General features: G+C 35.6%; 1 protein-coding gene across 1 annotated transcript; it reads right to left on the bottom strand.

Annotated features, from left to right (window-relative positions):
- Positions 1–7542: 7542 nt before the first annotated feature.
- LOC126693203 (uncharacterized) lies at positions 7543–16139 on the bottom strand. Its single transcript, XM_050389111.1, has 2 exons — positions 15895–16139; positions 7543–10388 (listed from the first exon to the last, which is right to left on the bottom strand). The coding sequence occupies exons 1-2, from the start codon at positions 15899–15901 to the stop codon at positions 8299–8301; spliced, it is 2097 nt and encodes a 698-aa protein (XP_050245068.1). The 5' UTR covers positions 15902–16139; the 3' UTR covers positions 7543–8298.

Raw genomic sequence — 16139 nt, 5'->3', positions numbered from 1 at the left:
GGCACTGCTACACTGCCACACTGCATGCTTAACAAGAAGACACAAAACTAAGTTAAAAGGAAGAGCAATGCATTGTGCACCACACACTTTAGAAATAGAGGGTGTGACTCTGGTCTTCACAAAAGAAGAAGAAACATAGAGACATGCTCACCGCAGAAGATAATGGCAGAGCCATCGGCGTAAGCTGTTTCATGTGTGATATGTTATTTTTCACTTTTTACAGTTTCCTTTGTTTTTCTTACCGGTAGAATTACTTTTTCCTGTCGAAATTTGAAATGTTTCCTAGGAGTTGTGTTTCTTTTTTCTTTTCTTTTTTTTCCTTTTTTTTAAGGTTCAAATTCAAAGAGAAGCAGGGAACCGTGAGAACCGATCTGGTCAAGATTCTCAGAACCATGCGGTTGGACCGTAGTTCGAACGGTTCTCTGCTTTTTTGGCATCAACCGATTCTAGAGCATTTGTAGCAGATGTTTCATAAAAAATGTCATTTTCACACACCAAAAGCCTACTTTATTATTTTACCACATCATTTTACAATATCTCATTTATCAGATGTCTTATCATTCAATTCTATACATTAAAATAATATTTATTACCCATTAAAATAATATATTATCTCCTCCCTGTCATTACCATCAATAACATCAACAACAACAACGGCACTTCCACCACTGCCACAACAACACCAACCAGCCACCATTGGTACAAACCCACATCCACCAACGCCACCAAAAAAAAAAAAAAAAAAAAAAAAAAAAAAAACACACACACAACCAGAGAGATCGGCATGGCAAAAAACACAACCAAATCAAACAAACTCAAAAGCAAAACCCACCATTGCAGGCCGATTGAGAGAAATCCAGTGAAGGAAACCACCCCAAACCCCATCTGAACCCACCTATCAAAACCCACTCACCTCTGCCATGAGTCCGTGACTCACCTCACCATGACCCAGCTCGTCGTCACCCAGCTCACCACAACCCAACTCGCCATGACCCACCTCGCCACGACCCACCATGCCGCCATACCCACAACCCACATCGTCACTTGACCCACGCTGGAGCCCACGCCAGAATATACCCACATTGGAACCCATCCTTCACTAAAGAGAGGGCGATTAGATAGAGAGGGAGGAGAGAGAGTAGGATCCGGAGAAGTGGAGATGGAGTGGCTCAGAGTGGGATGAGAGAGAAAGATAAATAAAAATAATAATAAAGTACAAATGTCATTTGAGTCCGTACCGTGTCAAAAATGCAACGGTACTATAGCATGTTGCAAAAAGTTGACACATTTAACACATCTGATAAAGCTCCGTTTTTTTGTGTTTAGTGTGCCAAATGTCAAATATTATAGCATTTGCCACTTAGAGCATTAGCATTGAAGAATGCTAATGCCATATCTAAGGTTTTTTTGGCATTTCATAGCTAAAAAACATTTGCATCAAAAAATGCTATACCTCACTATTGCAAATTTTTTTGCAATAGTGCTACAGTACAATTCTAAACTTAGAATTGTACTGTAGCACTATGCTAAAAAAAAAAAATATATATATATATATATATATATTATTCCACCCCTTAGTTAAAAAAAAGTGATGATGTGAAAGAAATAATAAAGAAAGATTAAAAAAATAATATTTTAATGAAAAAGTAAAATAATAGAGTTTTTGGATGTAGGGTGTATTGTAAAATAGTATGGTATAATTGATAAAGTAGTTTTTTGAGATGGTAAAATAGGATAGAGTAGCATTCTTCAATGCTGATGCTCTTAGCTCTGCTGTGGATGCTCTGAGATTAAAAGAACCGTGTTTATGAGAGGTTCACAATTAACCGAGTTAGACCGTACGGTCCGGTCCTAGTCTAAAAACCATGGCGATTAATAGTAAATAAAAAAGTAATATTAGTGATTAACTTAGATCAATTTACACCTAAATTTTGTTGTAAAATTGTTATGAAAATATTGTTTACTGTACCACTATTTTAAAATATAAAAAAAAAATTAAGTTTTATTTTATATAAAAAAAAAAAAAAAATTAAGCTTATTATTTGTATTTGACGTTGAGTACAATACGTTTCATTTAGAGAATATTTTAATCTTTTATATTTTTTTTTTTTTTGAGAAAATTTAATCTTTTATATTTAGTGTTCCACTTTGAGTCTTTGTCAGCAACAATAACTCAATAAGTCTGCGTTAAAATTTTTCATCTTTTGGATATATATCCGTATATAACAAACCGTTCTCTACGTCTTTTAACCTGAACATGTAACATACTTTTAGTCGAAAGACACACGCTTTTTTGTTTGTTTATGTACGTACGCGTTGTATACGTGTAAGATACGCGTATATCCTAACTCGGGTTCCATCATCCATGTATTGACCCACTTAAAAATTAAAATACAACAAACTATACACACTTTATTTATGAGACTTTTTCCCAAAATAACATTCAATCATTTATACAAACATCAATCTTCTCATTCATAGCTAAGTCCTAAATCCTTAATAATCTTTTTAACCTCATATGTGTCTTTCGGTCACTTGACATCCAAATGAAGCATATCTTTCAAAATCTAGAATGACATTGTAAAAGATTTAGTGCTCCAACCATTACGACACATTAAGTGGCATAAATACATGCCAAAATTCTTGTACTCTTCATATGAAAATATGTTTGTATTGAACAAGCAAGTTATAAAACATTTATGCATCTTCATTTGGACCTTGCGTAGATTGTTGCACATTCGGGACTTCTTATAGTTCTGGTGAATTATTATTATCTTTGCATCCATTCACGTACTAACGAGTTGTGAAATATGTTATGAAACATATCACATATATCACCATATTCATTGATTTCTTGTGCATTCAAGATCTCCTAGACATGACTTTTTACTAGTTTTAATTTGCGATAGACAATGATTCCCCATGAAATAACTATTTATAACCCTTGTAAAACCAAGACTAAGTGAAAGTGATCACGTATGATTTCAATAGTAAACACAGTTGAGTTAGCACATGTTGTACAAGGACATGAAATCAAACAATCTATGATCGCAACTTTTTTTTTTTTTTTTTTTTTTTTTTTTTTTTTGAGAATCATATGATCGCGACTTGAGATGCAAACTTCAAACAGTCAATAACCACTTATACATACTTTTTTGACAAAGGGGGAGGAGGTTGTCCCAAAAGATGAAAGTAGCTTTATAGGGCAATGTTGCACCCTGACCATGCCACAAATGCTGCGTAAGGGTATAAATAACGCTTCTATTAGCTAAAGAGGTATCAAGAACTCAAAACCACATCTCATAGTTTTATTACTAAAGATAGTAATTGACTTGACTCTGTGCTCTTCTTGTGCAGAGCTTCATCCTCCACCAATCCATAGTCCATAAAACCTCAAAATTACCTAGAGCTCATTTTTCAACCACTAACAATTAGCATCGTTCATGGGAAGCCAAGTTTAAGCAATAGTATTTAACTAAAAGTCTTGAAAATCGAGCTAGAACCAATCCCTGAAGCACATGCCCCTAAGGCCCATGGCAAATATTGGAGGAAGGAGTAGCTGAAATGGTATACGAGCAGTCATCCCAAGCTCCGGTAAGAATGACAATGCAATTGGTACCAAGGCAAATGAAAAACACTACTCCTAGCGTTAACAATTTACGGACTCCTAGAGCATGAACTACAGGAGTCGAAGGTTGTCAATGAAGAACAACGTCCACCCAAGACACAGCACAATCACGACTATAGGAAGTAATAAAAACTGATAAAAGTTGAAAGCCAACATTTTCAATATGATCTGAGTCGAGGTCATAACCACGAACAACAGAGCAAAGTTGAAAACAATGACATACATTGGGAGGATTTGTTTGGTCATCAGCGGGGTGTAAATGGCATAGCCAATCGAGTGCTACCATTCACAGGCTGGGGTCTAGAGAAAACACAAATGTTGCACAGCAATGCCGTAGGTGTCACACAAATATTGCACCAATATTTCCCTCCAAAACTATTTGACATTTTCCTCATTATTACCCCCTCACAACTACATAAGAATTTGTGAATGTTCCATAATATGTTGTCCTCACAAAAATGTAATTTTTGTTAGGGCATCCACATTATACTCACAAAAGAATGACAAAAATATTTCCCTTCAAAAAATTGTGCATTTGGAGATACGGCATCGTGATGAATATTTTTTCATCCACAAATGATTTTCCATTTCACCAAATATTTGTGAGGGTGGTCTTTGGTCCCTTACAAAAGCATATTTTTGTGAGGGCTTTGTGCACATGAAAAATGATTTTTTGCATCTGAATTAAGTTTGATGGGCTTTAATTTGAAAGACGTAAGTTGTGTGATATTATGCTCGTGACACTCTTCCCAGTATATATGTGTGTGAGTTTAGTCTTAGGATTTTCTCAAAAAAAAAAGTTAGATGGGCTTTGAAGGAAAACTTTCACATTCCGGTAAAAGAAAGAAACATGAAAATTAATTCACAAATTTAGTTTTTTTTTTTTTTTTAGAGAGTTTCAATTTATGGCGTTTTTTTCTGATAATAACTCTTTATCATCAGACTAAGATACCGATTGGTTTTTGGTATAGGCATAGATTAAACTTTAAATCTCTTATTCAACCATCAAAAACTTTACTTATTGAGCTAACTGGAATCCACTACAAATTTAGTTTTAGATTATCCATTTAGATTTTGTTTTGACTTCATAATAATTTTTTTCTCTTTTTTGCTTAATTTGGGGAGGCCTCATTTTTTATTTTAATTTTACTTAAGTTTTTTACTTTTTAAGGGAGCATCAAAAGCTGATTTACATTTCTTCAGAATTAAAAGCCATGCAGATGCTCTTAGATAAACGTTGAGTACAGACTGTACAGTCACATGGATTCTTTCTTAGTTGGGACATAGAAACTCTAGCTTCGATGAATGGTCGCTTATTAGAAGAGGTCGAACTTTCGTTATTTGATTATCCAGTCTATGGCAACAAATATGGTTTCGAAGGAAATGTGAAAGCTTCAAAAGCGCAAATTATAAATTTTATGTGAGGATAGATTTTCTCCTTTTTTTTTTTTTTTTTTTTTTGTTAATATCTAGAAAAAATGAGTAAGAGAAAAAAAAAAAAAAAAAAAAAAAAAAAAAAAAAAAAAACTATCTTCAGTCAATTGAAAACTCTATTAAAAATATAACTTATTTTTCCGAGACTATTTTCAACAAAATTTTCCAAAAAATAGATTTAGCTCGTGCTACATGAAACAAAAAAAGTAAAGATTCATGTTTTCAAACTCATTTTAAAGATCACTACCAAACATGAGAAAATAAAATAATTTTTAGAAAATAATTTTGGAAAAATAACTCATTTTCCAAAAAAAAAAAAAATTAATATCAAAACAAACAGAGTAAGTGACTACACTATAAGAAATTTGGCTATTTTCAACAATGAAACCATTGAAAAAAGAACTAGACACCATTGAAAAAATTATTTTCAACAGTTGAAATGACCGTCAAGAACCATCACTAAAAACCATGTTGAGAAAATTTTTCTACAACCTATGCAACTATTGAAAAAAAAAAAAAATGTCACACCTTTATCAACACTTAAACTTTGAAATATTATTAAAAACTGTTGAAACATATTACACAAACGTGTCTCTAGCCTTTTTCACCAATTGTGTAGACGATGGTAGAGGATTCACTCCTCGACTAAATCCGGCAACAAGGAAGACCAATCAAGTGCAAACTTGTGACAATTAGGAAAACAACCTTCAACAATAATTAACTAGAATTATATGGTCAAAATAATCAAAATTTATATACTTGATGACCACATCACCATGTTTTCTACCAGCTTTTTAATTTAACTTTTAACTTATTTTGTTTGTATACAACTTTTTAAAACCTTAAATAAGGTAAATTTTACTGACTAATCCTGAGGTTTGAGCAAATACCAAGGAGGTTCAGAAGATTTCAAAACTGACTATTTCAATCCCTATCCCTAAGTATAAACGGACTTTAACGCCGTTAACCTTAGTCCTCTAATCCCTTTCTATGACTATCGCTCTTCTCTTTCTTCACTGATAAAATAGAAATTCTCCTGTAACTTTCTCAGTAAACAAACGGGGAAAGAAAATGCTTGAATGGATCCAACAATCAAAACGGAAAACACACAACAAAAATCACAAAACCATCAAGAACCGTGGCAAAAAAAAATAAATAAACCTCTCAACTCAAAATCCTAATCCAAAACCAAACCCAAAAAATCAAAACCCCTCTCTTGACCAAAAACCCAAAACATCTCAAATTCACAAACACTGCTCACTCCATCACCAAAACACCTCACCAATGGCTCTCAAGCTCGGCATCTTCATCAGCAATAGAAAATCTTTGCTCAAACCCACAAAACCTTTGCTCAAACCAAAGTAAACCTACCTTGCCGATCCAAACCAAAATCCACAAACCTCCATCGCCGACCCACCACCGATCCAAACCAAAATCACAAAACCCACAACCGATTCAAACCAAAATCCACTCCTCCACCATCGACCCACAAATAACCCAAACGCTAATGCCGATCCACACCAAAACCCACGAATCACTGCTAACTCATAGCATGGTGCCGCCCAAAGACCATGAAAACCAACACCGATCCACACCAAAACCCACAAGCACCGCTTAACCACACCACAACACTGCCGCAAAGACAATGAGAGAGAAGAAAGGGACGAGAGAGTCAAAGAAAGGTCTGAGAATGGAAGAAGGATGAGGGAGTCAGAGAGAATGAGAAGAAAGGTCTAAGAGTGGAAAATGGACGAAGGAGTCAGAGAGAGTGAGAAGAAAGTAGGACAAGAGAAGAAAGGTTTAAGGGTGAGAGAGAGAAACTAAAAAAATAAATAACGGGCGTTAGAGTCCATTTGGACTTAAGGACTAAATTGTTAGTTTTGAAATCTTGTAGAACTCCATGGTATTTGCCCAAACCTCAAGGGTAGTTAGTAAAATTTACCATTTTAAATAAAATGTATATTTTAACTCTCTCTTGGCAAAAAGTGAAGTAAGTTGATGCCTAACAAACAGGCTTCAAAAGTGTAGGGATTGTGAAATTAGTATTAATGTATAGTATTGGAGTTTCCTAGTAAAGGCCTAAGGTTGCGTTTGGTATTTGAAAAAAAGTTAGCTTATTTTACTATTTAACTTATTTTTGCTTCTAAATTGAATCCCATTGCACTATTAAGTAGGTCCCTTTGCTCCAAGAGTTAGCTTTTAGTTTTTTTTTCTACATACTTCAGCAAAAAAATTTCAGTTTCAACAAAATAAACAATTCCCAAACAGACCTTAATTTGCTAAAAATTGAAGCGAATGGAGCAACAATTGGATTCTCATCTAAATTGTTATCTATGCAAACTACACAAGCAGAACTGAGAATTGACCTCATCCGGAAAGATAATGGTTACAACATTCGTGAATACCCAAATTGAAGACAGATCATATAGGAAAAAAGGTTTAGAGTATGCCCTAAAAAATTTAAATTCTAGGACAGAAACTTGTGAAAAGTAAATTTGAACTATAGATTAGAGACTCAACTGACCAAATAATGCTGGTTCTAAGGGCTCAATTAAAATCCCATGGACACCTCACCTTGCCTCCCCTCCCCACCTCACCCAAAAAGAAAAGGAGAACAAAAACAAAGGAACTAATAACACATTTACAGACAAGGTGATGCCCTGAACAAAGCAGACTACCCAAATCCAGTCTAATACCTCACAATTACACCAACTTCAGGGCAATCTGAATGACTCATATCTTTACAAAGGAATGGTTGGAATTAATACAGAATATATCCATAAGAAACTCACAAGAGCTGAAAGCAATGATCTTCTTGATTCTCTACATAATTAGGGAGCTGCAATGCCTAATTTATGCGGGCAACGTCTGAAAAAACCCAATCCAAAAGAACACTCTATCCAGACATTCTGGAAAACCCGACACTTTGGCTCATCCATGCATATACCAGACAGCAGTCCCTGAGATATCCAGACAGTAAATGGCACAACCAACACCCAGATATACAATCATGATCAAGCTGCTTCATGCAGGACACAACCAAACCATTCTTGTAAATTTCAAACCAACATTCTGTCACAAGTAAAACAAAATCCAGATCCTTGAATGAGTTGAAGCAACTGACATCATGATTCAGAGACATCCACCAGAACTCCATAGTGTCCAGCGTCATGAATAGATAATGTAAAAAATGATTTGAGGATTCATTTGAGATGGTGTGGCCAATTGAAAATATCCTAGCCTGATGTGTCAATTTCCTTCCCATAATCTTCCTCACGAATGTTTCTTTTTAACCTTCTTAGCCATATCTCATAGTCCATTGGATATGGCGTTCCACACAGACTGTCCACATAATCAGCAAATGCTTTCAAAACAGTTGAGACATCACCAAGCTTCTGCTGAATCAACCTCCTCGACCAAGATGTCTCTCTCCACTGAAGTGCCCCCTCAACTGAATCCAGATCAGGAAAAGTCCCACCAGAGGAATAATAAAGCATATAAACCAGGCTCTCAGCATCTGAAGCTGAGCACAGCTTTCCCTCCTGAAGAGCATAAGTTGATGAGAAATGAAGATTCATGGCAGGGCGGTCCCTGTCTTCAAGAATAGCATGTCCCCAACCAATAAGAACAAAATAAGGATGTCTCACACTAGACCTCACACAAATTACATTCTCTGGCCTGATGTCTCCATGCCGAATTCCAGCAGAAGCAGCAGTCGAAAGTGCAGATAAACAATCATGACAACACCTGATTGCCTCCTCTGAACCAAATCGACCTTCACTTACCATGTCAGCCACTGTTTCACCAATTGGGCTGGTCACAAGAATTGGAGTGCCACACCAAGGGTGGTCACAGTTTCCTCCTGAGCTGGGTCTTCGACACTGACCAGGGTGAATAATCCTGCCAGATGCACTCAACTGTGGCAGATACTTGCAAGATAGACCTTTCTGTTTCATTATAGTCAATATTTTTGTCTGCCTCTGAACTTGATACCATAAATTCATATCTTCCCATGCTGGTTCCAGCTGAGAAGGGTGAGAACCAACATATAGAAACAGACTTTTTCCTGGGTCTTCTACAGGAGATGCAATGTAATATGAGAATTCAGAGGTACTCAAGGCTTTGTTAATCTGATAACCCTTCTGCCAGTTAGAATCCTCTAACCATAATACAGATCCTACTTCTAACTTCATCATTTCTTCAGACTGAATATTATTGGAATCTTCTTGAACTTCAACAATTTCAGGGGTAACAGTGCGCTTCTTGTACCGAAATATACCATTTCCATTCACTCTTGTATCCTCCAACTCCCTCTCCACTCTTCTTGTTTGAAGGCGAGAACCATGATCAGCAGCTAAATCCTCAATGGAGTGTTTGGGCATTCCAGCAAACTGCACGATACAGTGGAAGGTGGCAAAGAGTACCTGTAACGCACCAATATCTCCCCAATTTGCATTTCCAAGTTTGTTCCATATCCTATCAATTGGAGAGACTGCAATTCTAGAATGGTTTTTTATCCATTCAGCAGCACATTCATAAACATTATTCGCATCACATTCCAACTTATGTACATCTCCTTCAACTTTTACAACCCCTCCATATTGAGAGTCAACAAGAAGAACAAAGACAGTGTTTGAACTCTCAGAGAAATTTAATCTGCTTAAACTTCTTGCTAGTAGCATACGAAGAGCATAGAAAAGGGCCTCCCCTAGAACAGAGAGAGAAGGCTGCCGGTCACTATCTGCAGCAAGGCTTCCAATATCAGGCCTCAGAAGAGCCAGTTCAAGAATATGGTCCCACGTCCCGTGGGGATGTCTAGGATTTTTAAGCATTATACCAGTGGCACAAAGGCCTCCAAGCTTTCCGTTAGCAATTGCCTTCTCAGCCTGGTAGAATTTCAAGTTAGCATTGGACAGACAAGCAACCGAGAAAGGCATAGGCTCATCCTGACTCCAAAATGCCTCCCACAAGCCCTTCACACTCGCATGTAAAAAGTCTTCAATTGCAAGATAAACAGTTGCTTCCACAGCATCAGAAGTGGAAGCATAAACAGCATTGGGCATCCGAATCAGCTGTTGAAATGCAATCCCTTCCAATGCATAATCAAATTTTTGAAGTTCTATCAACTCAAAAGGAACATCAAAGGCAGGTGTATGTGCTGCCGAATTTTCAAATAATGAATCAAACCAGTCTTCAAGCTTTGAGGTCAGGCCTTTACTATCCACAAATCTATGAAAGAAGTCCTTGCGACTCTGAGACCTACTGCTAGATGATACGCTAGACCTTTTTGTTCCAGACCCTATTGATTCCTGGTCCGGCGATTCACCTGTTCAAATATTGATAATCCTCACATGATGCAACTATGGAAGTATTAACTAACATATAAAGGATGCAGCAAACAATTACTCAAGGCCAGCAGGTAACTTCACCATATACAATTAAGCGCAATAAATAAAAATCTGTCAATGTTACAATAAAGAAATGAAACTCGATAATAACTAGATGTTAAAAAATTCATTGGTCCCACACCACATGTTTAAGCATGTTGTATCTGAAAAGTTCAAGATATAAAACTTTTACAACACAAGGAGACATCAATAAATGATTGAATTCTATTTTTGGTAAGTCTTGATTGGGCCATTAGGTGAGAATTAGAGGAATAGTATCAATTCACCTAATCAAGGAAAAACCGATCAATTTCCATAATCAATAACCATATGAACATTCTATGACCCACTTCATGTCCAAGATCATCACATTCTACCTAAAAAATGAGAAGAAATTATATATTTCAACAAAACAATACATTTCACCAACACATAAAGATGTCTAAGCAGTGGGCAAGATGCTAGACTATTCACTTTGAGTAAAGTGAAGTCTGCTGGTAGGAATTCATCAGTGCATATTATGGCTTTTCAACTAAATTTCACATTTTAAAACTATCGTCTCCTTAAGAAGCTCCCCTAAAGCATTTCCCAAAATTTTGGCCAGCAAATTCAAGCTCACACTATTTAAGATTATAAAGCCAACCATATCCTGTGCATGAGAAGAAGGATGGACAATCCACTTATAGACAATGTGCTATTAGGTCTTGGATGTTTTTCATGTTGCCATAGCTTGTCATATCCCTGTCTAGGTGGGCTTATGTCCCTATTGTAACTAAGAAAGACAGTTTGATTCAATAAAGAGAGATAGTTTACAAGAATTAGATACAATACTAGAAAGGAGAAATCATACAATTATATATTGGGGTTTTAATCATTAACTTTGCTCATAATGGGATCTTGACTGAGTCAAGACAGAATGGTGTAATTTAAATCTCATCCATTCTTCAAGGTCAGGTTAACCTTACTCTTACTAATAGGAAAAGGCAAGAAAGTGGACAAAAAGCTATCAAGTTTCTGTACGGTTAATAAGATGAACATGCCCCAAATATAAGAACTAAAAAAATCAATCCAATGTTCACTTGAACATGTTAATTTCTTTCTTTTATTTTTTTGATGAGTACCTTGAACATGAAAATTTATTCATTCATTATTCTATAACAATACCTTAATTAGTTTAAACAGGATAACTAGACATACAAAAAGGACAGGAAAAAAAGGAGTAATTTAGAATCAACTTCTGCTAAAAACCTTTAAACTTATATTCAAATTACACGTGCAAATTTCTTACAATCATGATATTTAGAGGCATCAAACCACGAAGATCTGAATGAAGAATAAACACCATTAAGAAAGGTTGAAAGAAGAGACAAAAAATAAAAATGAAAAAGTGTAAGGGCCCCAAATTTAGAATGCATATCTTCATCCAGTAGTCCTGTTCATAATTTATTCAATTCAGGACTGAAGTTGAAGATAATTTCAGAACTACAGGGGAAGGAATCAATTTAAGTTGCAAATGTCATCCCTGGCAAATGTCATGCAGGCTTATATTATAAGGTAAATACAAATCAAGGCCCCAAGCAATTGAACTTGTGAACCCATCCTACATCCCTACATAACTAAGGGAGGAGAAGCTGTTTGACCCTGAGACCTTTGGCAAACACAGTTTCCACCAACAAGCAAAGATAATGCCCATTGCAGCAATTTGAGCCTATGCTTAGACATATTCATTCATATTAAGTGAACGTTATTAATCTGCCAAATTTGCCCATTGGGGCTCTTACTGATCCACAAAACTAAAAGAGAGCACCCAAGGAACTGAAATATTCTGTTTTCTTATATGAACAGTAGATGAAGAGAATAACTTCCCAAGAAAACACATTCCTTAAGGTATCACAGAAAAAACTATTCAGGATTATTTAGGGCCCAAGTGATGTATTATCTAATAAAAGGTACCCTACTCAAAAGACTTTTTGAAGACCTAGAAACACTTTCTATATGTAATACAGATTTTAACTTTAGAATTCAAATTGTTTTTTTACATATCAAAAAAACACTTTAGAATTCAAATCACAAAAATAAATATTCTCCAATGAAAGAAATGGCCACTCAGTAAAATCCCCCAATAAACATTCAGGTCCTCATAAACAAAAGGCAAGTTCATTTTGGTTTATCCATACATCACTAGAGTTAGTTCCACCAGCAATGGCACCCACAGGAGAATCACTCTTCCTTCAATGAAGCACTGGTTGGAGATTTGAATTTTCATTTCAGTGTCTTCAATAAACAGAACATGACACAAACAAGGATGGCAGTATCTAGTCTCAATAATAAGGATCTTGCACAAAAACTAAAGTGTTAGATCCTGAACAAACGAACTTTAACAACAGTCACTCCCAATCCATGAGAGGCCATTCCCTAAACAAAAGGTAAGTTCATTTTGGTTTATCCATAAATCACTAGAGTTAGTTCCACCAGCTATGGAACCCATAAGAGAATTACTCTTCCTTAAATGAAGCCCAGGTTAGAGATTTGAATTTTCATTACAGTATCTTCAACAAACAGAACATGACACATGCAAGGATGGAAGTATCTAGTCTGAATAATAGGGTTCTTGCACAAAAACTAAAGTTGTTCATACATCCTCCTGAACAAATGAACTTTAACAACAGTCACTCCCAATCCATGAGAGGCCATTTCCCTAAATTCAGACCCTTTATCAATCACAAGACCAAGATAGGCATGATTTCATGCATAGGCTCCTGATTTCGCATGTAAGACTTGTTATTGGTTAATACAGTTGGCACTCATGAAAATTTTCAAGACCAATTCATGGTTCAATAATGGATTCCTATAGATCCTACATTAGAGAATTATCTTTGGCCTCTCAATAAGCAAGCCTTGTAAACACAATTAGAGAACTTTGATTAAGGAAATTTTAATCAAGATGTACCCTTTTCAAAAGTGAGCCTCCATCAAAATTCTTACTATTAGTTTCAAGCTACAGTCACACACTGCAAAGCCTCAAATTTATTTTTTTTTTTTTTTTTAATAAGCAATAAACTTGGACAAATAAGAAATAATGTAGCAATTCCAAGCATACAAATCTAAGCAAGTTTCTTATCATTGTTTGAACAACTCAAATATTCCTTCATGTTTGATGTGGTTGGTATGGAAGGAATGCAACTCTCATACATTTAAAAACACTAAATATTCCTAGAACAATTGAAGTCATTATTGATTCACAAACTGTTTGATTGGTCTCGGGCTGGGGGTTTTACACATTGTACTTCCATTTTTGAGTTTCCAGCATTAAACTCCAATCCTAGCACCTACAAAACCTTCAAGTAGCTGCTGTCCTGAAGATTCCTGCAACCCATATTTCTTGATCTCAACTTAAAAACACCCCAACTACATTATTTGAAACTTTTTTCCATCCCTGATAACTAAAGAAGCCTGCTAATGTAGACCCAAAATCAAAATATTTAGCCCACATATATTTATCGTAGGAAGGCCCTAACTCGGGATTTAAGGGCTTTCACATATTGTTCATGACTCAGTGACACAACACAAAAAACAAAATGTGTTTAACACATTACCTGAAAATCAATCTGTAATACTAGAGAATCAATTAAGACCATGACACTGTCTTGTTTTCCACTATAGCATATAGGTAGTACTTGCTAGGCACTTCCTTAGCATATCACAATACAACTATGTTTTCCACTTAACACAAGCAGTAAGGTCTTTAGCTAGAAGGAAATGAAGCCACATAGTCCTACACATAATGTCTTATAAATTATTTGCATTCATTTTGAATTACAAAACTTACAGTGACAAACTATCCGCAAGAAAGAACCCTTCCCCATCCCCCACCCCCCAGCGTGCCACCCCATCCCACCACCACCACACACAACCACGTCACTTTTTGATGTTCTGATAGAGTGATGGGTACCAGCCATTCACAACATGAATTTTGATCCCATTAATGAATTCTCAGCTTTAGAATCTTTTCAAGATTCCAAAAAGTATATTCAAATCCCTTGCTTCTCTTTAATGGTTTGCCATCATACAGTGTCAAGAATAAGTAATCTTGTACAGTTTGTGTAAGAATAATGGAGAGACAGTGGAAAATCTTTTACATCATTGTTCTGTGGCCTCAAATATGTGATCTTTTGTGTTTCTTTATTTGGCGTATTTTGGGATATGCCAGATGTGATTGTTCAAATGCTAGCTTGTTGGGAATGAAGGTTCCATAATCACAGCTCAAATTATATTGAAAAAAAAAAAAAAAAACCAAACTCAATCATATCACATAAATAATACTGCCTAATCAAACTATAGGTAAGATTTATACCAATAAAATTACCAAAGTAAAAGCTCACATATAAAGCTAAAACACTGATTTCAAGCAACACACACAAGATATTCAAATCAAGGTTATAAACTCTCTAAATCGAAAATTTGCCACAAACATTCTAGAAAGAGTAAATCAATTTCTTCAACTGAAAATTTTTCCACAGCCAAAGAGGATCTTGAATTTAGAGATAACAGTTTCCAGCCATGAGGGTAATATGTTTCCATAGCCCCACAAATCCATGCTGATCTGTTAACTCAGTCTTAAAGCAAATAGAGAAAAATGCGAGTGTCTTATTTTCCAGTCAAACATCTCTCTCTCTCTCTCTCTCTCTCTCTCTCTCTCTCTCTAACACACACACACAAAATAACACAGTATTTTGATCTTCTTGTCAACTTAAGGTGAGAATTTTGAAAAATTACTCAAATCTGTCTTTGAAGCCCCCCAAGCCCCTAGTGTTGGTGTATTTCATTTATCCTGAGTCTAATATCTGATACATAATTACATGTACTCTTCTAAACCAAGATCATTGTAGTAGTGGGTACAAAAAGTTTTAACTTTTATATCAGCAGCCATCAAATTCAACTCCAGAATAGCAAACAAACACACACAGATGCTCAATGACATTACAATCAGAAGGAAACCTCAAACCCCAGATGGGAATTTCCCTAATGTTTAACTATAAACTTTTTTTTTTGGGTAAATGAAACACAATTGAACTACAAATTCTTCACCTACAGAGTACCATTTCTGATCATTTACATGTTTATGGTCACAAATTACCATATAAAACCTCTCAATTACATCAAACTTCCAATTTAAAAAAAAAAAAAAATCACAGTTTTAATTTCTTTGAATATAATGCAAAATTTTGAAGAGCCTAGCTTCATATAAAATCAAATAGTGCGTGTCTCCAATTGGGTCGGGAATTCAGACACAATGCACTGTAAAATAGAATCAAAGAGAACCCAGAAACACTGATGAAAAATCCTTCGAAATTTAAGCAAAGAAAATGAAGGTCAATTGGGTTCTTCAAGAAGTAAAACTCAGTCAAAGTGGAAGTCAAAAGGGGGAAGAGAAAAAAAAAATACCTTCCATTACGAATCAATCTGTATGTTGAGAGCTAAAACAAACTTCAGATCTTTCCGTTCGGAAAAAACGTCCGACTGTCTGTCCGTCTGAGTGTCTCTGTAACTCACCACTTTTATTATAATAATCTCTCTCTCTCTCTCTCTCTCTAAAATAGTTAAAACCTTTGTCTCTCTCTCTGTTCTGTCGTCGTTTGTACTTTGTGCTACTTACTTCAATTACAATAATGAGATGACTCATGTTTGTT

Source organism: Quercus robur, chromosome 7 (genome assembly GCF_932294415.1).
Source record: "Quercus robur chromosome 7, dhQueRobu3.1, whole genome shotgun sequence".
Classification (NCBI taxonomy): domain Eukaryota; kingdom Viridiplantae; phylum Streptophyta; class Magnoliopsida; order Fagales; family Fagaceae; genus Quercus; species Quercus robur.
Note: the sequence above shows the minus strand (reverse complement) of the source record. Positions and strands in the feature narration are given on the sequence as shown.